Here is a 23770-nt window from a genome sequence, read left to right as displayed (position 1 = left end):
AGATGTATTTTTTCCTTTTTAAAGTCTCTAGTTTATTCAAATAGGGAATGATACGCTTTTTGGGTGGTGCTATTCAGGAAAAAAAAACACTTTTAAGCTTCTCTTGGTATATGAAAGGCTTTACATAAGCTTTATGTTTGGTACAGAGATTTTTAGACTGTTGACAGGGATTCTGTGTTTTTAAAGGTTTTTCTGTTTGCTGGGTTTCATGTACTTTCATTTTTCCTTTGAAGTATGTGGGAGAGTGCAGAAGGGGAAATACTTCATTATGTCCATGAATTATTCAGGTATGGTTCTAGGAGTTAACATTACTTTAAATAGCTCAAGGTCTTTCTTTTTCCTTGAGTATATCTCCGTTTTCATTCTTATGCTGACTGTATGTTATGTTCCTTTGCTGAATACGATTTTGATGAAGTACTATCTTTTGGCAATCTCTAGAAATCATTTCGGAGTTGAAATAAGTATTTAATTCTGATCTTCTCCAGCATTAGATATACAGTGACCCTAAGTAGATACAGGTGAATTGTCATACATACAACTTTACAAAAGAATCAAATTATTCTCCCTAGAGTGTTTTCTATGTGCAACTACAAAAGCATTGATCTCGAGTAGCCCCCCGTGTATGTTTCTACAGTGAAGGAAAAAAGGAATCTATAGTATTAAGTTCTAAAAATTAGGCTCTTGCTCTCTGAGAATAATTTTATAAGTGCCATTTAGTACACCATTTCAGCGGGGAGGCTTGAACACTTCATCCTTTTTTGTGGACACCCACCCCCCCCCCCAATAAGGTATGCAAATCTGTATTCAGAAGGTAGTTAAGAACAGTAACACAGAGGAGGACTATCAGAAAGGTGTGTAAAAGCCACCATGGGGAGAAAGGAAAACAAAAAGGAACCCAAAGCATTTTCTGAGAAAGTGCGTTTTTAGAATTTTGTTCTTGTAGTTCTAAAAATATCTTTGAAAATCCAGTGACCGCTGCATAATCACTTATGGAAATGAGATGTGCTATTATGTCAGGGGAAAAAGCTTTAAAAAATTATTCCCCTGGATTTTAGGGCTTTCCTGATATAATCTAAAGCGGCAGTGAAGTAGGATTACGGATTCCTGAGGGGAAATGTGTCTGTGTACAACATAGTGATATGGAGAAATAGTGTGAAATGGGGACGATGGACACCGACTGTGATTGTATATGTCTACTCAGGAATGTGGGTATGGTGACTAGTCATGGGTGTGGTGTCTGGTCACATAGGCACACAGCTCTGAGGAGACAACTACAGTTTTGAGGAGACATCTGCCCGTCTTCCTCTAACAAAGGGGAGACGGGGAGATGCCTGCCCTTCTTCCTCTAACAAAGGGGCTATTTAAAAAAGAATGAGAAAAGGATGAGAGATATTCCAATGCTATCTAGAGGGAGGGAGTGCTAAGTCTCCTTGCTGGAGAAGATGGGATGGTCACAAGGACATGAATCACCACTCCTTGCTGGAGAAGATCCGGATGGTCATGGATGGTCACAAGAACATGGATCACCTACAAACCTGCAAGACCACCACATTCCAGGCAACGGACTGATAAGCTAATTAACATACGAAGCAGGGTTTAGGTAACGATATGTATAGGTGTTAATTGAATATTCATTTGTTTTATTGTATAAATGTGAGATGGTTCATCACTTCGGGCATGCACGCTTGTGGAGGAGCGATCCCCCGTGCATCTGCACGCAATAAACATACCTACTTTATAACTTTTGAGTTATAGAGTCTAATTCCGCACGTCAATAGGAGGTGATGATGAATGGCATTTCAAAGAGGGATGCCCTGACCAAAGCTTATCTGCTTGGTTTGAATTGTAGCAGCAGCATTTTGCATAGGCACGCATCACAGGAAGCACAGTGATAAAATGCTTTCCAGGAAAAAGTGTGTTTGCTGAGAAACGGTGGGAAGCTTGATCAAAAGATACATTAAAGATTAAAATGCAGTCAGTATGTTCACTTTCATGACAGTAAGGTTATATCAATGTATGTATAGCGCAAAGTAACTTGCAGTGACTTCTGTGAATACTATCTTCAGCCATATACGTGTCTGACAGAAATGCTTATGAGCTGAGTAATTACAAACATGTTAGTGCTTCAGTCGTGTAGCTTCCTTAAGTTGCTTACTGGACCTCAGGTTCTCGAAGGTCTAGAACATTCTCCAAGCAACAGTCGAGATTTTGTTGCAGCATCACCGTACTGTAATATAATGGAAATCTCAGTCACTTGTGTCAAAGAACCCTGAAGAACACTGGGAAATGCCAGGCCCCGGTGGCAACTTCTTTGTGGATGCACAACAGCACTGGTCAGAAAAAAAATCTCCATCCCCTTGCCCAGAAAAACATTTGTCAGGGCTGAATCTCCCTTGAGATAGCAGCATAGAAAATGGAAAAGAAACAGAAGCCATTGAACATCATACTGCCTGTATTAATTAGAATAAAATTACAAAATAATATATAAAACTCTTCAAAGTTGCTGGTAATGATAGACAACCTGTGTCTGCTGCCTTTAGGATCTTACTACTTTATTATTTCAATGGTATAGGAGGAAGAAGAGTCTAGAATAAAAATGTGTGGAAACACGAACAAGTTAACCTTTTGATTGGTGCTATGGATTGCTGTCTGTTTCAAATGGGCAGATTTGTCACGTAAACCCAATTATTCATCTTGGTTTTGCATATTAGTTGTAAATATTTGGTTTTAAAAGGATTTACCTAGCTTTGTTTATATATATTATGCAATTTTTCCGATTTTGCTAGGTCCATTTTAAAAGTGAATTTCATTGCTGAACAAAATAATGTGCTTTACTGTATTTTTATATTAATATGTATGTTTTCTTGTCATTTTTGAATACCAGAGTAGCCAGTTTTTAGAGGAGTATACTAATAATTCTGTAAGGAGTAATTTCACTCGGTATTTATATGTGTAAGTTGGTTATTTGGAATAATAATTTAAAACCCCCACATTGTAAAGGGGGCTTTATAAAGAAATGTTATTTGCTGTTTGTTGTTTGATTAAGCCCAATAGTAGCTTTGAGATAGTTATGTTGGGCACTTTATGTGTATTTACTACTAAAGCTGTTTTTATTTATTCCAGCTTTCAAACTCATTGTAAGTGTTGTAGACCCTCAGCTGGAACAGGTCTAAAAATAATGAAATAATTAACTATTCTGGAAAAGGAGTGGAAATTCTTGTATTATGCATTAGATTTCCTTTGAGTGATTATAGGAAGGGAAACTTGGAAGAGAAAGATGGACATAGGGAGGGAACTAAGGTAGGAAGGAAACCCCCTGCAGCAACTCTGAGTAAACTTACTAATCAAATATGTGCTGTTTGGCTGAGAGGAACTGTATGTCTGATACATCTCTATCCCTCTAATGTTTCAGTTGTTTCTGAACTATATCAATGCAAATCACCGCGTATCTTTTAATAATAAAACACTCCTTAGGTCATAGTTCTTAAGAATGTCTGGGCCCAGTCACAACTAATTTGAGTACCATTGAGTTCAATGAGCTTTGAGTAAGACACTGAGCTGTTGGATGAAACCCAGCAGTTTACACTTCTTGTTGCTGCAATAATTTTAAATATGAAAATTGTTACTGTAAAGTTAGTGATGCCTTGAAATATTCTTAGACTATCACTCTGTTCTGCTACAGGCATCATCAGTTGTTAAAAACAGTCTGAACTGTTGTCCAAATTACTGCTTTTTATTCTGAATTAGTAACATTTTATATATCACTGTTAAACTTGTTTAAATAACGGTGGTAGTTCACCAAGTCAAAAGTGGAAAGAGTGGTAGGTAAACGGGGATTACAGCCTGTCTTGACTAAAGGTGCTAAAACTTCGAAGCCTCATCTTGTTTGATCCTATATTGCTTTACAGGGGGTGGGGGGGAGAGATAATATCCAAAGTCCAGCAGAAAGAACCAAAATCGAGTCTGCAGTCAGAAAAACTGAGACACATGGGTAAATGATTGATTAAGTAGGTGTGTTCATGGGTGCTTCTCACGGGTTATGACCAACTTTCAGATCAAATGGAAGAAAAAAGCAGAATCATTTTAGTTTTGGGTCCATTTTAATGGCAAAACAGTATCAGAAGTCAAGCAGACACTAGAAGTAGCAAAATATGTCTTAAAGTTTCCAAGGGGCTATTACAGAGCCAATGGAGAAGTTTTTGCTGCAGGGCTTCTGCCTTAACTAAATGATTTGCCTCCTGGAATAAATAGAAGGTCTGCCACCATAAATAGACAACAGATGTTTCCTTGGGACTTCGATGGAAGCATTAATTTCTTTTTCTTTATGTAGCAAAGCCTTGAAACTATTCACTTTGAATGCTCTTTAGGGCTTGATCTCTCCTATTTTCTTCTTTTAAAATTTAATTGCGTTATTCTTCAAAGAATGCAGCAGCAGTGGTAAGAGGGAGAACAGGGAAAGGGTCAAGAGATATTAAACTTCTAAAGAAATTACAATTGTTGCTAATTGTCATAGCAATAAAGGAGTAATGGATCCCGGTGAGGAGGCAGAGGGCCGGAGGACGTTGGTGATACCAACGTTAGTGATACCGCTGAGCTGTTCCGGGGCATTAGGCAGGTCATTCTAGGAACTCTTATTATATTTTCTAATTATATGCTTTCAGAAAATGTTACTCAGTTAGGACAGCCCTGGGAACTTAACTAATGTTCTCTGCTTGGATGTGCTTTTAGGCATTTATGAGTTCATTTCTGTGTTCTGTCTGAGGAAGGACTGTACCCACAGAGGCGGGTGATGAGAGCAGGGAAGCGGCTGGGCTGTTGTCATTGACACCTCTGGCTCTGCCAAGCCCCCCTCCTCGTCCTGATGGACAGTAGCTGCTTTAATTTGTTTGTTCCCGGTTGTGTGATTTGTCCCTTTATAAGGAACGAGTGGAGTCCTGAGGAAAGAGGGAGGCTTCCCCTGGTGGAGGTACTTCTGAGAAGAATAAATCTGGGGGAGCTTTTATTTGTCACTTTAACTTGCCTGCTATTGTTGGTGCAGCCGAAGGGGCCATAAGAGAGGGCAGGCAAGGGCGTCACAGGTCTGTGGGGAAGGCAGCTGGGAGCCCTCAGCTCAGGTGGACAAGCAGAGGTGTTGCAGTGAGGAGCAGGGTGCACACACATCAGCCTTGCAGGACAGAGAATAGATGGAGCACGGTTCGCCCCTATTCTGAAGGTTCTTGGAAGCGAAGACCTTCCTGAAAGGTGGTAATATGCAGGGGGAGAATGGTACACAAATCTTTGCCTTTTGGTCCATCTTACCTGGGGGAGTTTTTCAATTTGGAAAACTGTCGTTCCGTTTGTGTGTGCTTTTTTCCCAAATCACATAGAATTTGTTTTTTGATAAAGGCTGTGAATCGCTATATTTTTGCAGTCAGTTTCCCAAGAGTTTGGAACACGCGTAGGTTACTGCACAAGATATAGGAGATGCTCAATTAGCATGAAGTCATGCTCCTTACTGCTGGTACAGCTCATCAAAGGATGCTTAGCATTAATATCAATATGAGTTAATAAGAACAAACCTGTGTACTTCAACCTTTTTACCTTTGTCCTCTACTAGTATGAAGAACTTTTAGCTATTGCTTAAAAATTGCAGGGAATGTTCTGAAGTTTGTCACCAAAATGCTTTTCGTATATTAAGAAAATAATACAGAAACAGGTATGTTGTACATTCTCTGAGCAGTTTTAATATACCATTTGATAAAGCTTGAGTGCATAATAGCATTTAAATTTAAAAAGGGAGAAAACCCCCACAAACTCTTCCTTTGCTTGAGACATGGTTTCCTTATGTTCATCTAATCTTAACATGCTGTAATTATTGATATTTCTTCTGAAATACAGCCGGTAATGACAGTTGGACTGAAGATACTTCAGTCATGTCAGGCAGCGTTTTTGGAACTTGTGTAAAAGAACAGCAAACAAATCTGGGAAGTGTCTTGCTGCTACTATTTTGAAAGATATTTAGGTACTAAAGGATACACGAGTCCTAAATGAGTTTTTCAATCTTCAGTGTTTCAGTAGTTAGAACAGTGATTCAGAAGTTATTTAAGTTTTAGGTTATCTATAGCATTGAGCAATGTGTGTTCTCACACTTCTGTTTTAATACAGAAAACATTGTCTTTAATTTTATTTTATTTTTTTTAGTAAACTAGTTTTAGTTTGGGTTTGTTATGTGTTAATGCCAATCCAGACTAGAAAAGTTTGTGTCTACATAAGTATCAGGTACAGTAACCTGATACAGTGCATCTGTGTTTTGCATTTTCTTGTTTTATTTGTATGCTTTTGTTTTGTAGAGTAATAAATAATTTGATTATTGAATGCCTATGTTTTGTCAGCATGAGGGAAAGAAACAGTCACTGATGAAGGCTTGTCAGCAGCTCTTTGAGTTAGAGGGAATAAGATGCTTTATGTTTGATGTCACTGTAATGTTCATGTGATGTATACTTTCCTTCTGTGCAACACGCTGCTCACTGCTTGTGTGGAGGTCTCTGCACTTGGCAATTGTCACTTCCCGTGCTTGGCATCTGTAAATGTAGTAACGGCATTAGCAGTGGGGTTTGTATCTCAGCAGAGGTTTTCTTGTGCTCATGGGTTTTCTCATGCTCAAGTCAGGGAAAGAATGTGAAATAAAAAAAAAGTCCTTTTGTTGACTGCCTGGAGTGTGTGAAAGATTAGAAAGCAGGATTTGAAGAAATAATTACTCAAAAAGGGTTGGATGAATGTAAGTTGTGAGTGTGAGTAAGAATTAACATCTGTTGTGGAGGGAAAATACTTCAAAGTATTAGAAGGAGCATAGAAAAATATAGTTCAAACTTAAGTCAGGGAGGGCTTTTGCTAGGTTAATACATACTCCTGTTATATTTCTCTGCTCTCTGTATGGCAGATTGCTACACAGGGATCTCAGACAGCTGGATACTTTGGGAAGATCACCTGACCTCTTTTGCACTGAATTCCCATGTTCTCTGGGTTATGTTTGTGTTGGGAGCCTGTGAGACGTCTGGGGTGCCAGCACCTCATGCAGGATCTGCTGACCTTCTTTGCCTGTGAATGGGCTGGAGAATTAAGCCTGTTGCAGTGTCATTTACAGATTTGCAAGCAAAATGCCAGCTGGAGAATGCATGAGTTATGTTTGGTTAGATGTTGGTGACTATGGAGAAAATCTGATGTTACCAAGTCAAAAGAAATGACCATAGTAGAAAACTGAGACTGAGTATTTCTCTTAATACATTGAGTGTAACAGCTTTAGGTTGGTAGGGGCTAGAGAAAACATTTGCCTCATCATCTCATTTTCTGAAGTTGTCCATGGTGAATACAGGAGCAGGGGACAGAGGCAAAAAAAATTAATCACAAAAAGGGAATGGGGACCTAAGCTACACTTAGGCTTTCTTTCTATCCAGGTAAGCATTTACCACCCACCTTAATACTTAAAAAGTCATGAGCTGATCATTTGTGCCTGAATTTCCTGTTTATCCTAAGTTTGTGAATCTATCCCTTGGAAAAGTAGAACTATAAATCTCTCTTCAGAGTATATTGGTAAGGGCAGGCAGTGCTTAGGATTCCAAAATTTAATGAAAGACAAGTACTGATACTTCTTATGTTGAGCTAAAAATAACATTTTAATGTTCTTTAAAAGTTATGATTAAACTTGAAAGACAAAAACCCATCATTGATCAGTTAAAAAAAGTAGTTATATGGATGGTGTTACTTGTACTTCTGGCTTTGTTTTGTTTTGGTGTTTGTTTTGGTTTTGTTGTTTGTTTTGGTTTTGTTGTTTTTTTTTTTTTTTTGTTAAATAATTGAGATTCTCTAAAACCAGAAGAGTGATACATTTCTAGTTGGACAGATGTTTCATACGATGTCTCACTGGTCCAATGTTAGAAATTTTTTCTGTAGTTCCTGCTTAAACGTATTACTCTGAACTGATTGCTCATTATTTTGTGCAGAAAAGTTTGGTTAACACATCTGTCTAAATGCCCTTTTTTTTTTTTTTTATTAGGATGTTTTGAATAACTTGGGTTCCTGTGAGTTGGATGAAGATGACCTAATGCTTGACTTGGAGTTCCTAGAAGAACAACATCACCATCATTCTGGTAAGTCAGATAGGTACTGAATATCTTCAATGAAGTATTGTTCTAGAAAGATAAAGAGAATGCATTCAGTACAATTACTTGGAAATAAAAAAAAACTCATTTTCATCGAAGAGGAGAAGCAGGATGCATTTTTTTTTTTTTGGTAGTGTTTGCCATTTGACAGAAATACACTCTTTACACTGCATTTTTACAGCTACAGAAAAATTCCAGCACCAAGGGCAGACCCATCTGCTTTTTTAGATACATAAAATGACTGTTGCTTACCCCAGGCGGTTCCCAGAAAGACCACTGCTGATATAATTGCAATCCTATTTAGTGTGTACTGGAATAATAAGCTTCAAATAAAGGTGTGGCTTGAGAAGTGAACAGAACTTGATCCTTTCTCTCATGTTGCACTACCTTGATTAACAGCAATGAGCAAGGTCAACTCGCAGGGTGTTCAGAACAATTTTATAATAGATTTATGCAAGGTCTTGGTAAGTCGTGGTACCTGCAGTGGGGCATCTTGCATTTCCTTTGGCTGTGATTGGGACAGTGCAGGGACTAGTCTGTGAACAGGAAAAGTCCTGCTGACTCCACAGGGTTCAGGGAGACTTAAAACATACGTGAGACTTGTACTTAACCACAGGTAGACTCAGAGTTTGTACTCTGATGTGATACTCTCTTATGGCACTGACATGCTTTTAAGCAGGAGTAATTCTCACCCTCTCTTTTACCTGCTGTTTTCTGACCTCTCTTTCTCCATCCATGAATGTAGGTACCTGTAAGCACATATTCATGCATAACTGACGTGGAAGTGGGGTTTGAGACATATGCCTGCTTGTGTATGCTGTCTTTAGTTCTGGTCCCTCCTTCAATGCAAATTTAGCAATGGTTATGGATGAGCTGCTTGAACTGTGCCCTTGTTTCAAGGAGGGTTGTAGCAGCAATATGTGCATGATCGTAGTTTCCTAATTTACTGGGAGCTAGGATGCAACAAATTAACTGCACAGAAAAGGACCTTTCAAACTGTACTGAATTATGCTATTAAGTGGTTACAGAAAGTTAACTCATAGAGGAAGAAATGTGTGTCAAAAATCTTTGAAACCAAACATTACATTTTACAAGAAATCGTAGTGTGTAGACTTGTTCTTTCCCTGGACCTGATGGAAACAAATTAACTGGCAGAACCATTTTCCATAAATGAACTTCCTTAACATGTTCCATTTGGCCTTATCTGTGTTTTCCTCCTTTTAATCCTTTTTTTAATATTTATGAAGCATGGAATTAAGTGATGGAAAAGACATGTCCAGGTCGTCGTCGTTGTTGTTGTTGTTATTATTATTATCATCATCATCATCATCATCATTATTATCATTATTATTAAGATGGGTAGCAGCTTCTGGAACACAGCTAAGATCACAATGCCTAAATGGCATTATACTTGATAGAAAAGTATTTAAGATGGAGATGTGATATGACATACAATGTTTCTACTCTTGGCTCATTATCCATAGCAAATGGGATGCTTTTAGAACAGAAAGACCTGCATTGCCCTTTGCAGCATGGTGAACATTTCTGTTCTGAGCAGTAATATAAAGACACACGTTGCAGTACACACTTTTTTGTTTTAAAAAAAATGGGTTTTATTTTATTAATATTTGCTTTTTGATCCATTTTTGGTGGGTCTAGAATTCCTTATAAGCACCAGAATACAAAAGTGATAATTTTCAATATATACAACTGGTTTAATGCAGACCTTTAAACTTTTGTAAACTCATCAGTTTGGAGGTGATCATATTTCTGGGCATGCACATATAAGCTATTGCAGATAATTGGGAAGCAATATATGATTTTAAAAAGATCTTCAATCTTGTCCCCTTTTTAAACAAGAAGAGAACAGATTACGTGCTGGGGATAAGCCAGTACTCTTATGGTAGAATTTATTATTCTAAGTGAATTTTAATAAAACCAAGGGACTGTTTGATTCTTTCACTATGGTACCAGCCTGAAAATAAGAGTAGATGATTTTCCATAGTATTTGCTAGTAACCATTTTGTTGGAATTTCTGTAAAAGCTTCTTAAAGCTGATGGGCTTGATAGCTTGCCCCTATGGCTTGCTTCAACAAAAATCATTCAACACAATCCCAGATGTGCAGATTTGTGAGCCTCCTCTTCTCTGTTGGTACATGCTGTCCATTGTGTACCAGATTCAGCGCTATGTTATGTCAGCTTTACATATTTGAGTAGTTTTGTAGCAATATTTGTTCACATTTCCATGTGTTTCTCCAATATCTGAAAGGAATCTGTACATCTGACATCCACATGTGTATCATACTAAAGTTAGCTGGAAGTTAATGCATGTACTTCTAGATCTGTTATCAAAATGAAGGTGTTTGAGTATAAAAATAAGACATTAAAAGCTGCTTTTTACATGGAAACCTTAAAATTATTCTTTTCTGGGATTCAAGTTATCAACACTGCTGTGACTATTTACAGTGCAATAAAAATCCTGTTGATGTTCTAAATACTGATTATAGCATTGATTTTATTAGGGCCATAAGTCATAGAGCCGTTGTAAAATTCACTTGTGCCCCACTTTGGTTCTTTATAAGGAATTCTGTGGAGAATTACTATAGGGGGAAATGTTTCAAGAGAAGCTCCATTGCAGTATTTTAACAAAGACATTGAAATATGAAGAAGTGCAATTGGAAGATAATTCTTTCTTAGGTTGTTAAGGAGGGATAACTAATGAATCGGACAAGTTCCTAATCTTCAAGAGCCTATGAATATATCTGAAATGACAAATTAGCTGAATATGAGGGCTAACGTCACATCTTTGACTTGAATATCAGAAACTATTCCTTGGTCAGGAGGCTGTATGCAGCAAGCTCTATCATTAAAAGATAGCAATTCTGAAGTGTAGTGCCAAAGGTAATAAATACAGTTGATGGGTTGGTTAAAGGCAAGTTGAGAAAGTCTCTTAACTGCCATTAGGAGCTCCCGGTTTTTAGAGACTCTTGTTAGTTAAGGCCCAGTTGATAATAGCTTCTGCTTTTAGCTGCTGTGGTTGAAATGAACAGGATTTGCTAGGATGGGGAAGTGTCTTTTTGACTTTCTACTGAAGTTCGTAGTAGTAATTTAACAAAATAATTGTATTGTATCGATCCACCATAATTTTAGTGGCCATTTATGAATAGAAAATGAGATACTATTTAAAAGTCTTCTGGGAGAAATAGCTATTAAGGAGTGAGCTCTAAAATAGGAGCTAGGAGCCAATTGGCAGGCAAGGAAACATTGTTCTAGAAAGTGGAATGCTGTATTAATTAAAATACAGAGTTAGAAAAGAGAAAGAGACAGATCTGTTACCTCTTTCATTTTTGTGATTATTATTATTTTTTCAATTAATACTCTGAACTGAATTATTACACGTGTTCTTGTTCTGTCCTCTCAGCTTTTCCCTAATGAGCTGCTTGCCCTCCAGCAGCATCCTCATGAAATAGGGTTCCTGCAGAATGGCACTATGAACCCTGCTGAGTACTAGAAAATTAAAAAAAAAAATAGCCCTAACTGTTTCTTTAACCATACAATTTGAGATAAGTAGACACCTGCAAACATCATGTAAATGCTTCTACTTTGAATGTAGACTTATGTGCCCTGCTAGTTTTAGCAGGGCTTTAGAAGTTGGAATTTCCTTATTTCTGACCTTTTGTCTGTAAGTGAGTTTACTGCATGCATTTACTACTTTTGCTTCTGTTTTAAAGGCTGTATTGCCAAGATAAAGAATGTAAGACAAGAGACATTTCATTATCCCACCTACACAATTGCTTTGAAATTTAATGAAATAATATTTGTATAGTACTCAGTGAGTGGAGAGCACTACTGCATACAAATGCAAAATATTAATCAACTTGATTCACTGAGAATTTTGCACACTGTTCTTAAACTGGAATGTTTAAAACTAAGCATAATATGACATACACGATGAGCCTTGAGGGTGCCTTTTTATTACTCTAAGTAAATTAGACTTTAAAAACACGCTACAGTGTTGATTTCCTGTTGTAAAATAATGAAGTTAGTGGTTTCTGTAGGAGGAAACTATTGCCAGTTATAGAAAGTGACAGCATTAATTTAACCTCATTCATTTTCCTTTTCCCTGGTGAAACTTTACTTACTTGATTACAAGAATTGATTACTCAAATGTATAAGGAAGACCTTTATATTCAGTGATATAAGCAGTGGGAAATTTATTCAAGTAATGCACATTAATGTGGGTGAGTTATGTGCTTGTGTTGTGCCATAGCCTACTGAAAATCCAAATACTTGGTTGTGCATGGTTGGTGTTGTCATTAAATCGTGACTGCAGTAAATAGTAGCCTTTTCTAAAAGTTCACAAAGGCATAGCTATCCAAGGTCTTTTGTAATTTCTTAAGTATTTGCCATAGGTATCATAAAACCAGTGCCGCTGCATCTTTCTACAAACATGTATGTGTGTAGCTGGGACTTGTAGTGACAAATCCGGCTGAAGTGACTGCTCATGGTACTGAATATTAAGCACATGTGCGTGTCACCCCCACGTCAGGCTCCACACTACGCAGTGACTGTTCACGAGTGCGATATTGATTAGCTGTGTACCCAGACTGGCCTGCTGCATCCATCATGCTGTTGCTTGAATGTTTGCTGCATTGTTTTGAATAATGTAGCTCACTATAATTTTTAGAAGAGATTTGTCTTTTGCTGGAGCTTTAGCCATTTTGGGTTTAATGCCTCAGCCTCATCTGTAAGGCAGTGATCCAAAGTACATGTAAAGCATAGTTATTTATTTCACCCAGGATCTTTCAGAAATGGAATTATTTGTCTTATTTGCTGGAAGAAAATGAATTAAAAGTGGAACTATGAAAGTGTACTTTAGCATCCCTCTACTGTTCAACTCGGAAAAACCAAGCCCACTTTCAGAGAGAGAGCGCATTTTGTTCAAACCTAACTTAAGAGCATCTTTGTTAGAAGCTTTTTAAGTGTGTGCTTAGTTCTGTGTATGTGGTGATCCATGCTTTGGTATTTTCTTAAGGTTTGTGAATGAAAAAGAGTGTATGTGACTTGACAAAAGGACTTGACATGGTGGCTATGGCTCGTCTGTGCCGTATATATATTTTCTTCTGTTAGCAGATGTTGAGAAAGAAGGGGCTGTTCTTGGTAGCTTGGTGTAAATAGAACGGAAAGGAATGAGCATGTGAAGGTCTGATGTAGTAGTATCACTCTTATGATATAGTACTTGCTCATGTACACCTAACAAGAAATAGGAAAATAGTTATTAAATCAATGCTCTTTATTTTAAAATGTAAAGCTATGGTATGGTGCCTGCTTACCGCTGTCAGTAATGAGCAGGTAGAGGCACATCTTAGTGAAGTGGTTGGAAACAGTTCTAACCTTTGTCGTGTGTTTGTATTAGGTAGTTCTCATTTCATGCACATTAGTGAGATCCAAAATGCAGTGTGTTGGGCCAGAGTACTCTATCACAACGCAAATATTTGTTTTTTCATTTAAGGAAAATATTAATTTGACAGTTTAATGTAAGGTTTTTGCAAACTTCTGTGGGCAAGGTAGAAACAGGGTTTTGGTTTTTGAGATGGATGAGCAAGTTATTTAAATGTCAAATTACAGTCATCATATCAGGTTATGATATTTTAGTAACATAATTATGTTATCAGCAGCCTTGCCGAGAAAAATGCAGTGCACTTGTTTATTTAGAAAGTAAAAGTCAGGATTTTTTATTGTATTTCCTTTAAATATAGATAGCCTGCAGATCAATTGCCATCAGTACCCAGCCAAACGGAAGTGTTGGTGTAATGACCCAGTGATAATAATTAGGTAGTTGCTGAGTTATTTTGAATGCGATGAACAAGCTGTGTGAAAATTCTGTGGTGGGTTTGGAGCTCCTCCTGTGTCTATTAATTAAATGTACTAATTATTGTTGTTAATTTTTTAATGTAAGGTAGGAGAGCTGAGATGAAACCCCTTTGGCGTTTTGTTTTTTGGTGGTTTGTTTTCTTTTTAACCAGGAGTGGGAGAAATAGAAATGCTATTAAAGAAAAAGCACAGCAAGATTCAGTGCTGGTAGTGGGTCATTAACACAGGGAGTTGCAAACTGTAAAACAGAAGTAAATTTGCTTGCTTTTGAAATGTGAAACACCTTCTAAATGTAATAATGGAATAGAAGAATATGCTGTACTTATAAATTATGCTACTTGTTCTGGCAGCAAAGCACCAAAAGGCAGCTCCCCAGCTATGGTGGATCAGCTGGGATTCATTGAAACCAGAAATGTTAGCTGTTAGCGTGGCCGACGCGGGGTGTTGCAGGGTGCCTTGGCTCCGGGGCTGGTCCTCAGCGTGACAAAAGTTGGCCCTTGTTGGAAGCCTGGAGTCCTCATCAGTGTCTATGCAGGGAAGCGTGCAGGGGCACTGAGCTTTGGCCCTACCACTGGCGGTGTCTGGACATAAGGTGTCGCATTTTTGAAATACAGTTGCAGCGGCACAGAAACTGAGATGGGGCAAATACCACTTGCTGGATGTTTTTCCTGAGATTTCTAGCAAAGCAGGCCTCCTGCTCCCAAGCAGAAGTTGCCTCTGAGAGTCTGACAAAGCGCCTGTGTAATCCATTTGTGTTAGTCAGTGCAAGGAAAGCAGATTTTTTTAGTGTTTTTAATTTCCCTTTAAATAGACAACAGGAAAAAACCCCAATCCTAACTATGTATTTTTGTCAGACAACTGCTCAGAACCGGAGAAGAGATACTTGGGTAGTTTGAGTGTATTGCTTTACTCATGAATGTATCATTGCAGCAAATTATGTTTCTGTGTTTAAAAACAATGACATGTTTTGATTTTTAATTGGAACTGGGCACCCAACTCCTTGAGCTATTTTAAAAGCTTCACCGTTCTCAAATACCACCTTTAGAGATATATTAGTTAAAGATTAGGTTAAACTAGGGCAGCATCCCTTCTGTTTTCTGCTTGAAATGTGTAATAACATTTCAGTTTATATTTACAGTCTTTGAACGAAATAAAGATTGTGACGGTAAAGTAATAAAGAGCTCTGTGTCTGTGCCAAAAAGGAAGGTCACAGATTATTTAGCTCAGTAGCATCTTGCATTGCCACTACAGATTTTGGACAATAAGGTAATAAAAAAGGAAGCAGTACTAATAGTGAACATAAACTGATGTGTGATTTTACGATGTTCATTATGCCACTGCATAGGTATCCTAATAAAAATTAAAAGGGGAAGTTTGTGTTAGTTTTTAATTTTGCGAGGGAAGAAGACTCGCATGTGCACACTGGCTTCCAGCATGGCTTTGAAGTATGGAGTGGAGAGTCACATGCAACTAGTTTCTCCATAGCTGAAAAGTTAAAGTGGAGGGATTTTTATATTTTCAGAATAACCTATTCTACTAAGCTACACGTTTCCCCCTGAAGCATTGTTTAATAAATCTGACATAGTAATGGAGTAACTTAAAGTCTCCAGGGAAATGAAATAAAACTTGTAGTCTTCTAAACTCTTCTAACCATGATCTACAGCTTTTGAAAGAGTACTGGGCATGGAGAAAAGAGATTTTTGTGGGCTTTGCAGTGAAAGAATAGGTAGCATTATTAAATGAAGAGAGCGTATTGGTGTTAGTCAAAAATCACCACTGCATGCTTGTGGCTAGGCATGTTATTAGCAGCCTTGAAGCTTAAGTAACTGAAAATAAGGAGAAGAAGAAATAATGAGTAGAGAAGAAGTTAGTATTAAATTGGAATGAAACTAAATAGAAATCATAGGCTAATATATAAGGTTAGTCCTCCAGTATCCTGGAGCACCCTGCTCCATATTCTGGGAAAGTAGTAATGAGTTGAGAGTCCTATTCTGTTCTGTTATTTATGTAAACAAACAGTGTAATCTTACTGCAATTTTAAGTGAGAAAAAAACAACCTCACAACCCAGAACTGGTACCAATTTAACTTTACCCTAAAACTCCTTTAGTGTGTTTTACCTGAAAAGTTGAGTTGCGAATGAGCCTGGCTGATGAGCCACAGGAGGCATGTAACACCAGATTCTAGCTGTGCTTCCCTTGGGATAAGTCTTAAAACATGTCTGAGATACAGATAATTGGACTGTGCTGTGTGTTCTCAACGGATCAAGGAAAATACTCAGTTTCCTGAGCAAATTAGTATTTATGGCTCTTTTTTGGTGTGAAGAGGGGTGAAGGATTGATAATGTTCAATTGGTGGGTATCATTTAGGTTTCTTTCTGCCTGCTAGAAATTTTATTAATGATATATGCTTGTAAATCTTATTCAGTTAAATGGAGCAGTTGGAAGACCAGCATCATGGAACATCACAGCCATAATTTAGATGCCAAGAGGTTGCTCCTTCATAAATAGACAAGAAGGGCAAAGGAGCACAGTCCTGAACTCCAGGGTCATGAAAGAATACTGTTGAGTGAGGTGCATTTGTATGGTTATCATGGAGCAATTAGAATCACAGTCTGCATCTCAGTTTCGTGCACTTTCATAATTATATTGTGACATTTAGTTACAAATCCTTACTCGTATTGGTATGCTCAGCCATCATTTACTGAAAGAACCAGGACAGTAATTAAATAGGCATACTGCCTTGCTTCGTTCCTTTGATTTTATACATACATCGAGATGAAACATCTTCTTTAATAATATCTGTAGGCAGAAAATAAGTGCAATAATAAACATTATGACAAATCAAAGCATACCATCCTATTTAAAGCAATTCAGCGTTTTTAGATAACAAAGTTTAAGTAGGGTGCCAAGTGCTGCTTTTCTGTCCTGCTTTGTGAGTTTAGAAAGATCTGGACTGGATGTCTTGCCAAAATGGAAATGTGATGAGAGCTTCAGTGAGAAGCATGATGTTTCTTCTCAGTTTTCCATGAGTACAACCAAGAGATTTAGGGACTAAGAACAACAGTGAGCTCACAATTATACTGCAGAACAGCCGTAACTCAGTTTTATATAGAAACAACTGCACCTTCCATACCACTTCTGCAACCATCCTACTTCAGGGTCAGACTGAAACTGTGTGTCTAGAAAGTGTGAGTTAGTGATGGCTTTCGACATTTTGAAGTATTTATCTCTGAGATCCTTGTAGCTCCACTCTTAGGTAAAGAACGGAAGGAAGGGCAGTCTGATAGTTAAAACTTGAGTTTGGGTCTCCTGGGCTGAGCTGGGGTCTTTGGTGCAGATTTCCAATGTTACTCTGGGCTAGTCACTTAATTTCCTTGTAGTATGTAGAAAGTGGTACTCTGGTAGTCACAGGGATTTGGCATTAAAGTCTGAGAGATACTCAAGATACCATTGGGATGGAGCTGCAGTAATAATTAGAGTCATTATGGTCCTTAGAGGCCAATTATGTTATATTTTGTGCCTCTTCACACATCATTCCAGGAAGTGGAGCAGACACGACCATTGCTGTTGCTAGTGTCTCCGCTACTGTTACTGCTCCTGTTTTTAAAAAATGCCAAACACAGCTTGCTTTATAGCAGGAGGGAAAAAAATACTGCAAAAGCTTATCGTACTCATCAACTAAAGCCTGGTCTCAAAACTAAATTACTTTCTAAATCTTTCCAAAATTTTACCTATCATCAGTCATTACTCAAAGATTGAGTCATACCTGCTGCAGTGTTTGAAAATATTAGTTGGCTTTATTGTTGTATATCTTGTACCTGAGTGTCTTGTGATGAAAGAGCCTGTTGTCCCTTCTTTTGTCCCTGTGAGGATTCTGTCAAATACTTAATATTGTTTGGATTTTGTCCATTTTTATTTCTGTTTTTACTTCAAACTTCCCTTGAGGGGGGAAGGAATTCACAAATAAATGCCATGCAGGTAAGTAAGCCCTACGATTTGTTGCAGCCTAGTTTCAGCTTTAGAAGGGTGGTCAGCAGGTAGGTAATGCTTCGGAGGTGCGTCAGGGGTACCTGAGCTTCCTGAGAATATTTTGGCTTCTTGGAGACCCCCATAAGTCTGTGCTTTTTGATTGTATAGCTTAGCTAGTTTTCCTTCTTACAATGCACTACAGAAACTGTACACCTCTCTTTGCCAAGGGAACTATTTGAGATAAACTCTGAAAGGTGGCCTTAAAGAAATTTTCTGGTTTTACCTTCTGTACTTAGGCTTATTTTAGGATTCTTTGATCTGACCCAAAGTGAATAACAACCAGACATCTCCTTCTCATATGCCTGATTTTAAGAATTCTTCCATGCAACCCTTACTGTAGGGAACAGCTTTAAAATGAAAGTTTGTCAAAGCACCGGCTTGCCACTGCTCCAGTAGCTTCTGCAAAAGACAATGCATTCATTATGCCTACTGAGGATAAAGCATCAGTATTACTGGGTTTGGGGATTTTTTTCCCGGCTGTTTCCATAATGTTATAACATTTTTAGGAGAGAGAGTCTACTTCCAGTTAATATTTAAATGAAAATGAGGTTGCAGTTGAAAATATTCAGAATACACTTTTGAGAACAAGCAACAAGTGGTCTATTGCAGGATGGATAATGTATGGAATGATGGATTTGCAAGTGGCAAATTAGGCACAAATTGATATTACACTGAATCTAAGGGGTTCTGCGTAATTTTCCTTTTTTTTCACAGAAGTAAGCATGTATCAGTTTGATATTTGGAGCTGCTGAACCATGCATTAGCCTGTGAAAAGCTGACTGACAGTGAAGATTTCTCAACTTCCAAGAGCGTAGTCTGATGAATGAGTGAGAGCTCCTTGCATCTTGCTCTATGAAAACTTTCTCTTTCACCACAATGTTGAAACTAAAATTATTTCACATATGCACAAAAAAAAAATAAAAACAGCATATTTCTGCAAGCAGTGCTTTGCATACTGGGGGAAAGAGGTTGCAGTTAGTAGTGTGGCGAGTAGTATAAATAGGCAGTTGCTAAAGCAGAGGTAAGAGGGGCTGGGATGCGGGCAGGGGTGCTGGGTAGAGGGGCTGTGCTGGTACTTGAGGGATCCACGAATGGCCGTGTGAATCCAGAGAGCGGGGAGACGTGTGCCTTCACTAGTGACCCTCAGTCTTCCTCACCCCAGGAGGAGGAGGGGACCTGGCTGGCTGTGCTTCCGTTTGATGCAGCGCCTGCACTAGGGGCTATTGCAGACAGCGCCTTGTCTGCGGATGCCCCTGTGTCCGGCCGTGTCGGTGGCCTGTGCATGGCTGTCTCTCTGCCGTATGAGCTCATTTTTGCTACTGGTTGAAGCTGCACACAGGCAAGTGGCAGCAGCAGCCTCAGTCAGGAGCACAGACCTCCCGACGGAGCCCCTGCGGCCGGGCAGGAGGGATCTCCTCAGGAGGCCATGGCCCTGAGCAGCATCCCTCACCCATATGGGGGCTGGTAGTAGCACGTATGGAAATGTGCCTACCTAGTAGCAGTACGAATGTAAACGTAAAATATACCACAAACCAAAGCCATTTCTTTGAGCTGTTTCAGGGTTTTAAATGCTTTAATTCCTCGCACCCAATTTTTGAGAACCAGCGACAGATTTTGTTTGTAACACGGTAACTGCTGAATCAGCATGAGTGAGAAATGAAACAGAAAATTGGGACTAAATGAGTGCAGTGGTTTTTTGGTTGCAGGATGGTTAACAAGCTTATTTTATTTTCCCTCATTTAAGTATTTCCAGCCTCGCAATCACAGTTCACATGTTTTTTAGGCAAAAGGATTAAAGCAATGTCTTTGCACCAGAGAGGCCCTAAGGCCTGAGAAACTCTTATGAATAAAAAAGAAAGTGTTGGTGGTAAACTTCTCTTTATTATAATAGATTATGATTTTGCTGACTGTCAAAAGCCCAGGCAACATGATTAACCTGTTGAAGATCTTCCTGACTTGACTAGTTTTTCTCTCGTGGAAGTTTTTCTTTATAAAAAACCAATTTACTGTAAAAATACACTTATTTGAAAGTTGAAAAGCAGGCAGTAGATAAAATGAAAGTACAGCTGTGTTGTAATATTATATTTTTCCTTTTTCCAAAACCTGTTAATTTCACAGAAAATAGTTTTGCCAAGCCTCTGTATTTCTAATACATTTTTTTCCATGAATAAAACATGGAATAACTCTATTTCTAAAGTTCAATTCCATTGTTTTCTTCCCTACGAATTCTTTAATTTGTTTGTTTGACTCTTTTGGAGATTTTTGCAGAATTGGGGGTTCAGGAAAATGTATTTTTTATACTTCTTAATATGACATCACTGACACTACCTACTTCTAAATTATGATTTTGAAGGTAGAATGATATAGATGTGTTACTTAACCATTATCTTATTGTCAGTGTGTATTAGATTAAATGCAAACAGCTCCTGGTTCTGTGGATTTTCAATCAAAGCCACATGAATACACAGCATGAGTGTATGCAGAGATGAGCTGCACGGAGCTGTGTGGTTTATTCACGTGGGGAAACTGGTACAGTATCACTGCGCATCTGGAAAGATGCGGTTTTGCCTGTGGAAGGAGGTTCACCAGGTAAAAGGCATCACCTTGTACTGAGTTTTTCTGCAATCTAGTCCCATGATCCTCCGACACTTAAGTTATCACAGGTAGTAAATAGTTGGGGGAAACAGAGAGGGGGAAAGAAACAAATATAGGTAAGAAGGAAAAATGGCATGGGAAAAACCTTTAGCTTCTGGGTAAAATAACATACTTTGGAATGAAGTTACTTGAAATTTGGTTTAGAAAGATATATGGCAAGTGGCTCTAAAAGAATTTTTCAAACTCTCCCAGCTTTCAGGTACCAGCAGGTGTATTATTCTGTCCCTTTATTCCGGAAAGAAATCCACAGGTTAAATGAAATCCAGGTGAGCATTCTTCAGACGGCAGGGGTCATAAGCAGGAGCTCTCTGTAACACAAGTGTGCTTGCTGTGTGCACTGCTGCCCGTGTTCCTCACAGCACACACAGAGTATAGGTGAGGAGTGATGGAGAGGTACGGTACACGGCATCTAGGCTCGCAGTAGCCTGCACTCTTATCGAATCTGCAAGAACAGATTCTGAGGATTTCTTCTTTTGCCGTACAGGACTAATGAGCCATTGAATCAATCAGCTCAGTGGCAGGTGTGGAAGGGTGGGAAAGGGAACACAGTGAGGCCAGAGAAGATGACAGAAAAGGCCATGCTTTCTTCCTATATGAGAATTTATATTTCCCAGATTTTGTAACTGTAAGTAAAAGACGACACCTGTGTAACTTTCTTCTTAAATACAACTAAGGTTGTTTTATACTCCCTCAACCCCACCCCAACCTCTCACATTTAGCATGTGTTTTCTCTCTTCTTTCCTGACAAACTTTCTGTACTTTTCTGGAATATGCAGGAGCCCGTGTTATCTTAGCTGACGTATGGATTTAGTATGGTTGCACGTGTGGCCTATCGGTTACTACTTTAGCAGATTCAGCTTACTTTAGAGGTGGTGTGCAGAAAAATCTTACTTGTTCATCTTTAGTCCTTCTTCTGACCTACCTCTGTTGGCTTTTCTGTTAAAGAAATTGTATTTTGATGGGCTTCTTTGTGCTTTACATGCAGACGGCCTGTATCTTTTCAGCCCTCAGTTAGTTCCTGATTTCAGGTAACGACGTATTCAGGTAATGGTATTTTTTGAAACTGTAGGTCAAAGATGTTAAGTCTCGCTTGCATCCAGTCTTAGAAGTCTACGCAACCAAGACATTAGTTAAGTTTGCCAGATTTTTGCTGATAGAATAATGGAGAAAGCTGTCTCCCAACAGACTATTTTGTTTCTTAGGTTATGGAATAGAAACTCCGTGATTATTTAATAACGAAAGTTGTATTTATAAATTATAGGTTCGACGTTCTGGAGTCAGTAGAACTCCTTGGAGATCAGCCTCCTTTCTAATTACGTGTGCGGATGAATTGTCCCTGTATTTACTGCTGCAAAAATACATTTGAAATTTTCATATCTCATCAGGATTTAGGTCACTGCGCTTAGTGTTATATTCAAATTTCTATCAAGGATGATTCAGCATGTTTAAGTTTACCACTTATCCCCTTGATTTCTTTGGGTTTTAAGTCCATTATATATTCAGATCCCTTCTGTATCCTTACAGATTTATTTACAGTATATATGCAAGTTCGTTAGTTTGTGGGAAATATATAGCTATTGTATCAAAGAGGACTTAGAAAAAAAATAAAACTTTCCATTGGGAAAGAGATATTGTTCTGTGCTTCAAGAATTTGCTATGGAAGTGTCTCAGTGGGGCGTTAAACATATGTTTAGCCTGAGGCACATGGCTATCTCTGCTGGCGTCAGTGGGATCATATGTTTCAGATTTAAGCTCATCCATAGGTGACCCCCGTCCTAGGAGGGTGGACTTGGTTCATATAGTGCCCCCTGTGAGACTGAAATTGTAGAGCTATTCAGTTGCCGTCTCTCTCCTTCAATATAATTATGTCGTGTCTAAAAGTATGTGTAAGTACAGTATTGCTAGCAGAAATGGTAGAAGACTAAACTGCGTAGCCCAGCTGAGGAAACATATAGTTACAGGTAACTAACGTATGCACTAAATTCTACTGCACCATGGTTCTAATAGAAGCATAGTTTAGAGGAACAAAAATTCATATTATTAAATGAGTAATGATCATATTTCATAAAATAAATCTGGGGATGCCATCTAACTGTTTAATTTCATGTGGCTTCTAGGTATAGAAATGAAAGAAAAAGATAGGAAGATACCACAATATTTTTGTTTATATTGTAAGGAAAATTAGAGTTGGTAGTAAAGTACAGAATGCATATTTTTAATTAAATGTTAACGTTAACATCTTTTCAAAAATAAATCGTTCAGAAGGTACTCTTCTCCGGTGAAGCTTGGTCCATACAAAGTCTGCTGTTTCCCAAAATAATGGGTATCATTCCTGATTTGTTCTTAATCATCCAAGTGGCGTAGAAATAGGTAATATGAAGACTTCAGTTCTAATACATGTTTTCTTTAAACAGATATTTTTTTTTAACTGCCAACTTTTTATACTTAGTAGTCTGAGGAGACCTTGAAAACAATTATGTAGGGGGGAAAGAAAGTCCACAGCAAAAACAACTTGTTTTTATTATTATATCTTATTGAAGTTAAGGTTCATTTAGATGAGGTTCATTTAAAATCTCAGCATGCCTTTTAACCCACTAGACTCTTGTTTAAGAAGTGGTGTGAGAATGTTCTTTAATAAAGTAGAAATAGATTAGAAGCAGGTTAGGTCCCTTACTATCTCTCTTCATAAATAAATACATTTTGTTTCTCTTGCAAAAATGTAGTGCCTGAGTATTCTGCATCTAACAGAAGAGAGTGTTGGGCCCTATGTCAATTATTTCTGTAGTAATTTCTGCTGAAGTTGCTGCAAGTCAGCCTAGAAAGTGTTATGGTCTGAGTTTCTCCTGAACAGAAGCTGTGTCTGTCTTGGCAACCTTGATCACATATATGTAGGTTCCTATATAATTAGATTAACCTTAATAGGGGATTCTTAATGAGGCTATTTGATTTTTCCTTCCTAAACCAAAGACCAAGATGTCACTATTTTGTTTCTGAATTTTGTACCTTAAGCATTTAGTTTCCCTTAAATTTTGCCAACAGGTGACTAAAACTATACTCCTGCTTTCTCCTCTTCC

General features: G+C 38.2%; 1 protein-coding gene across 9 annotated transcripts in view; it reads left to right on the top strand.

The window, feature by feature from the left end:
* The window catches only part of CCSER1 (coiled-coil serine rich protein 1), a 722600-nt gene that overhangs the window by 125149 nt on the left and 573681 nt on the right, over window positions 1–23770 (top strand). For all 9 annotated transcript variants that reach the window (XM_080369418.1, XM_080369420.1, XM_080369422.1 and 6 more), the window contains exon 4: window positions 8033–8126. In XM_080369418.1, coding sequence (XP_080225544.1) covers window positions 8033–8126 — 94 coding nt within the window. The remainder of the gene's footprint in view (window positions 1–8032; window positions 8127–23770) is intronic.

The sequence above is a fragment of the Falco punctatus genome, assembly GCF_963210335.1.
Source record: "Falco punctatus genome assembly, chromosome: 1".
Lineage (NCBI taxonomy): Eukaryota > Metazoa > Chordata > Aves > Falconiformes > Falconidae > Falco > Falco punctatus.
This window is presented reverse-complemented; position numbering and strand designations above follow the sequence as displayed.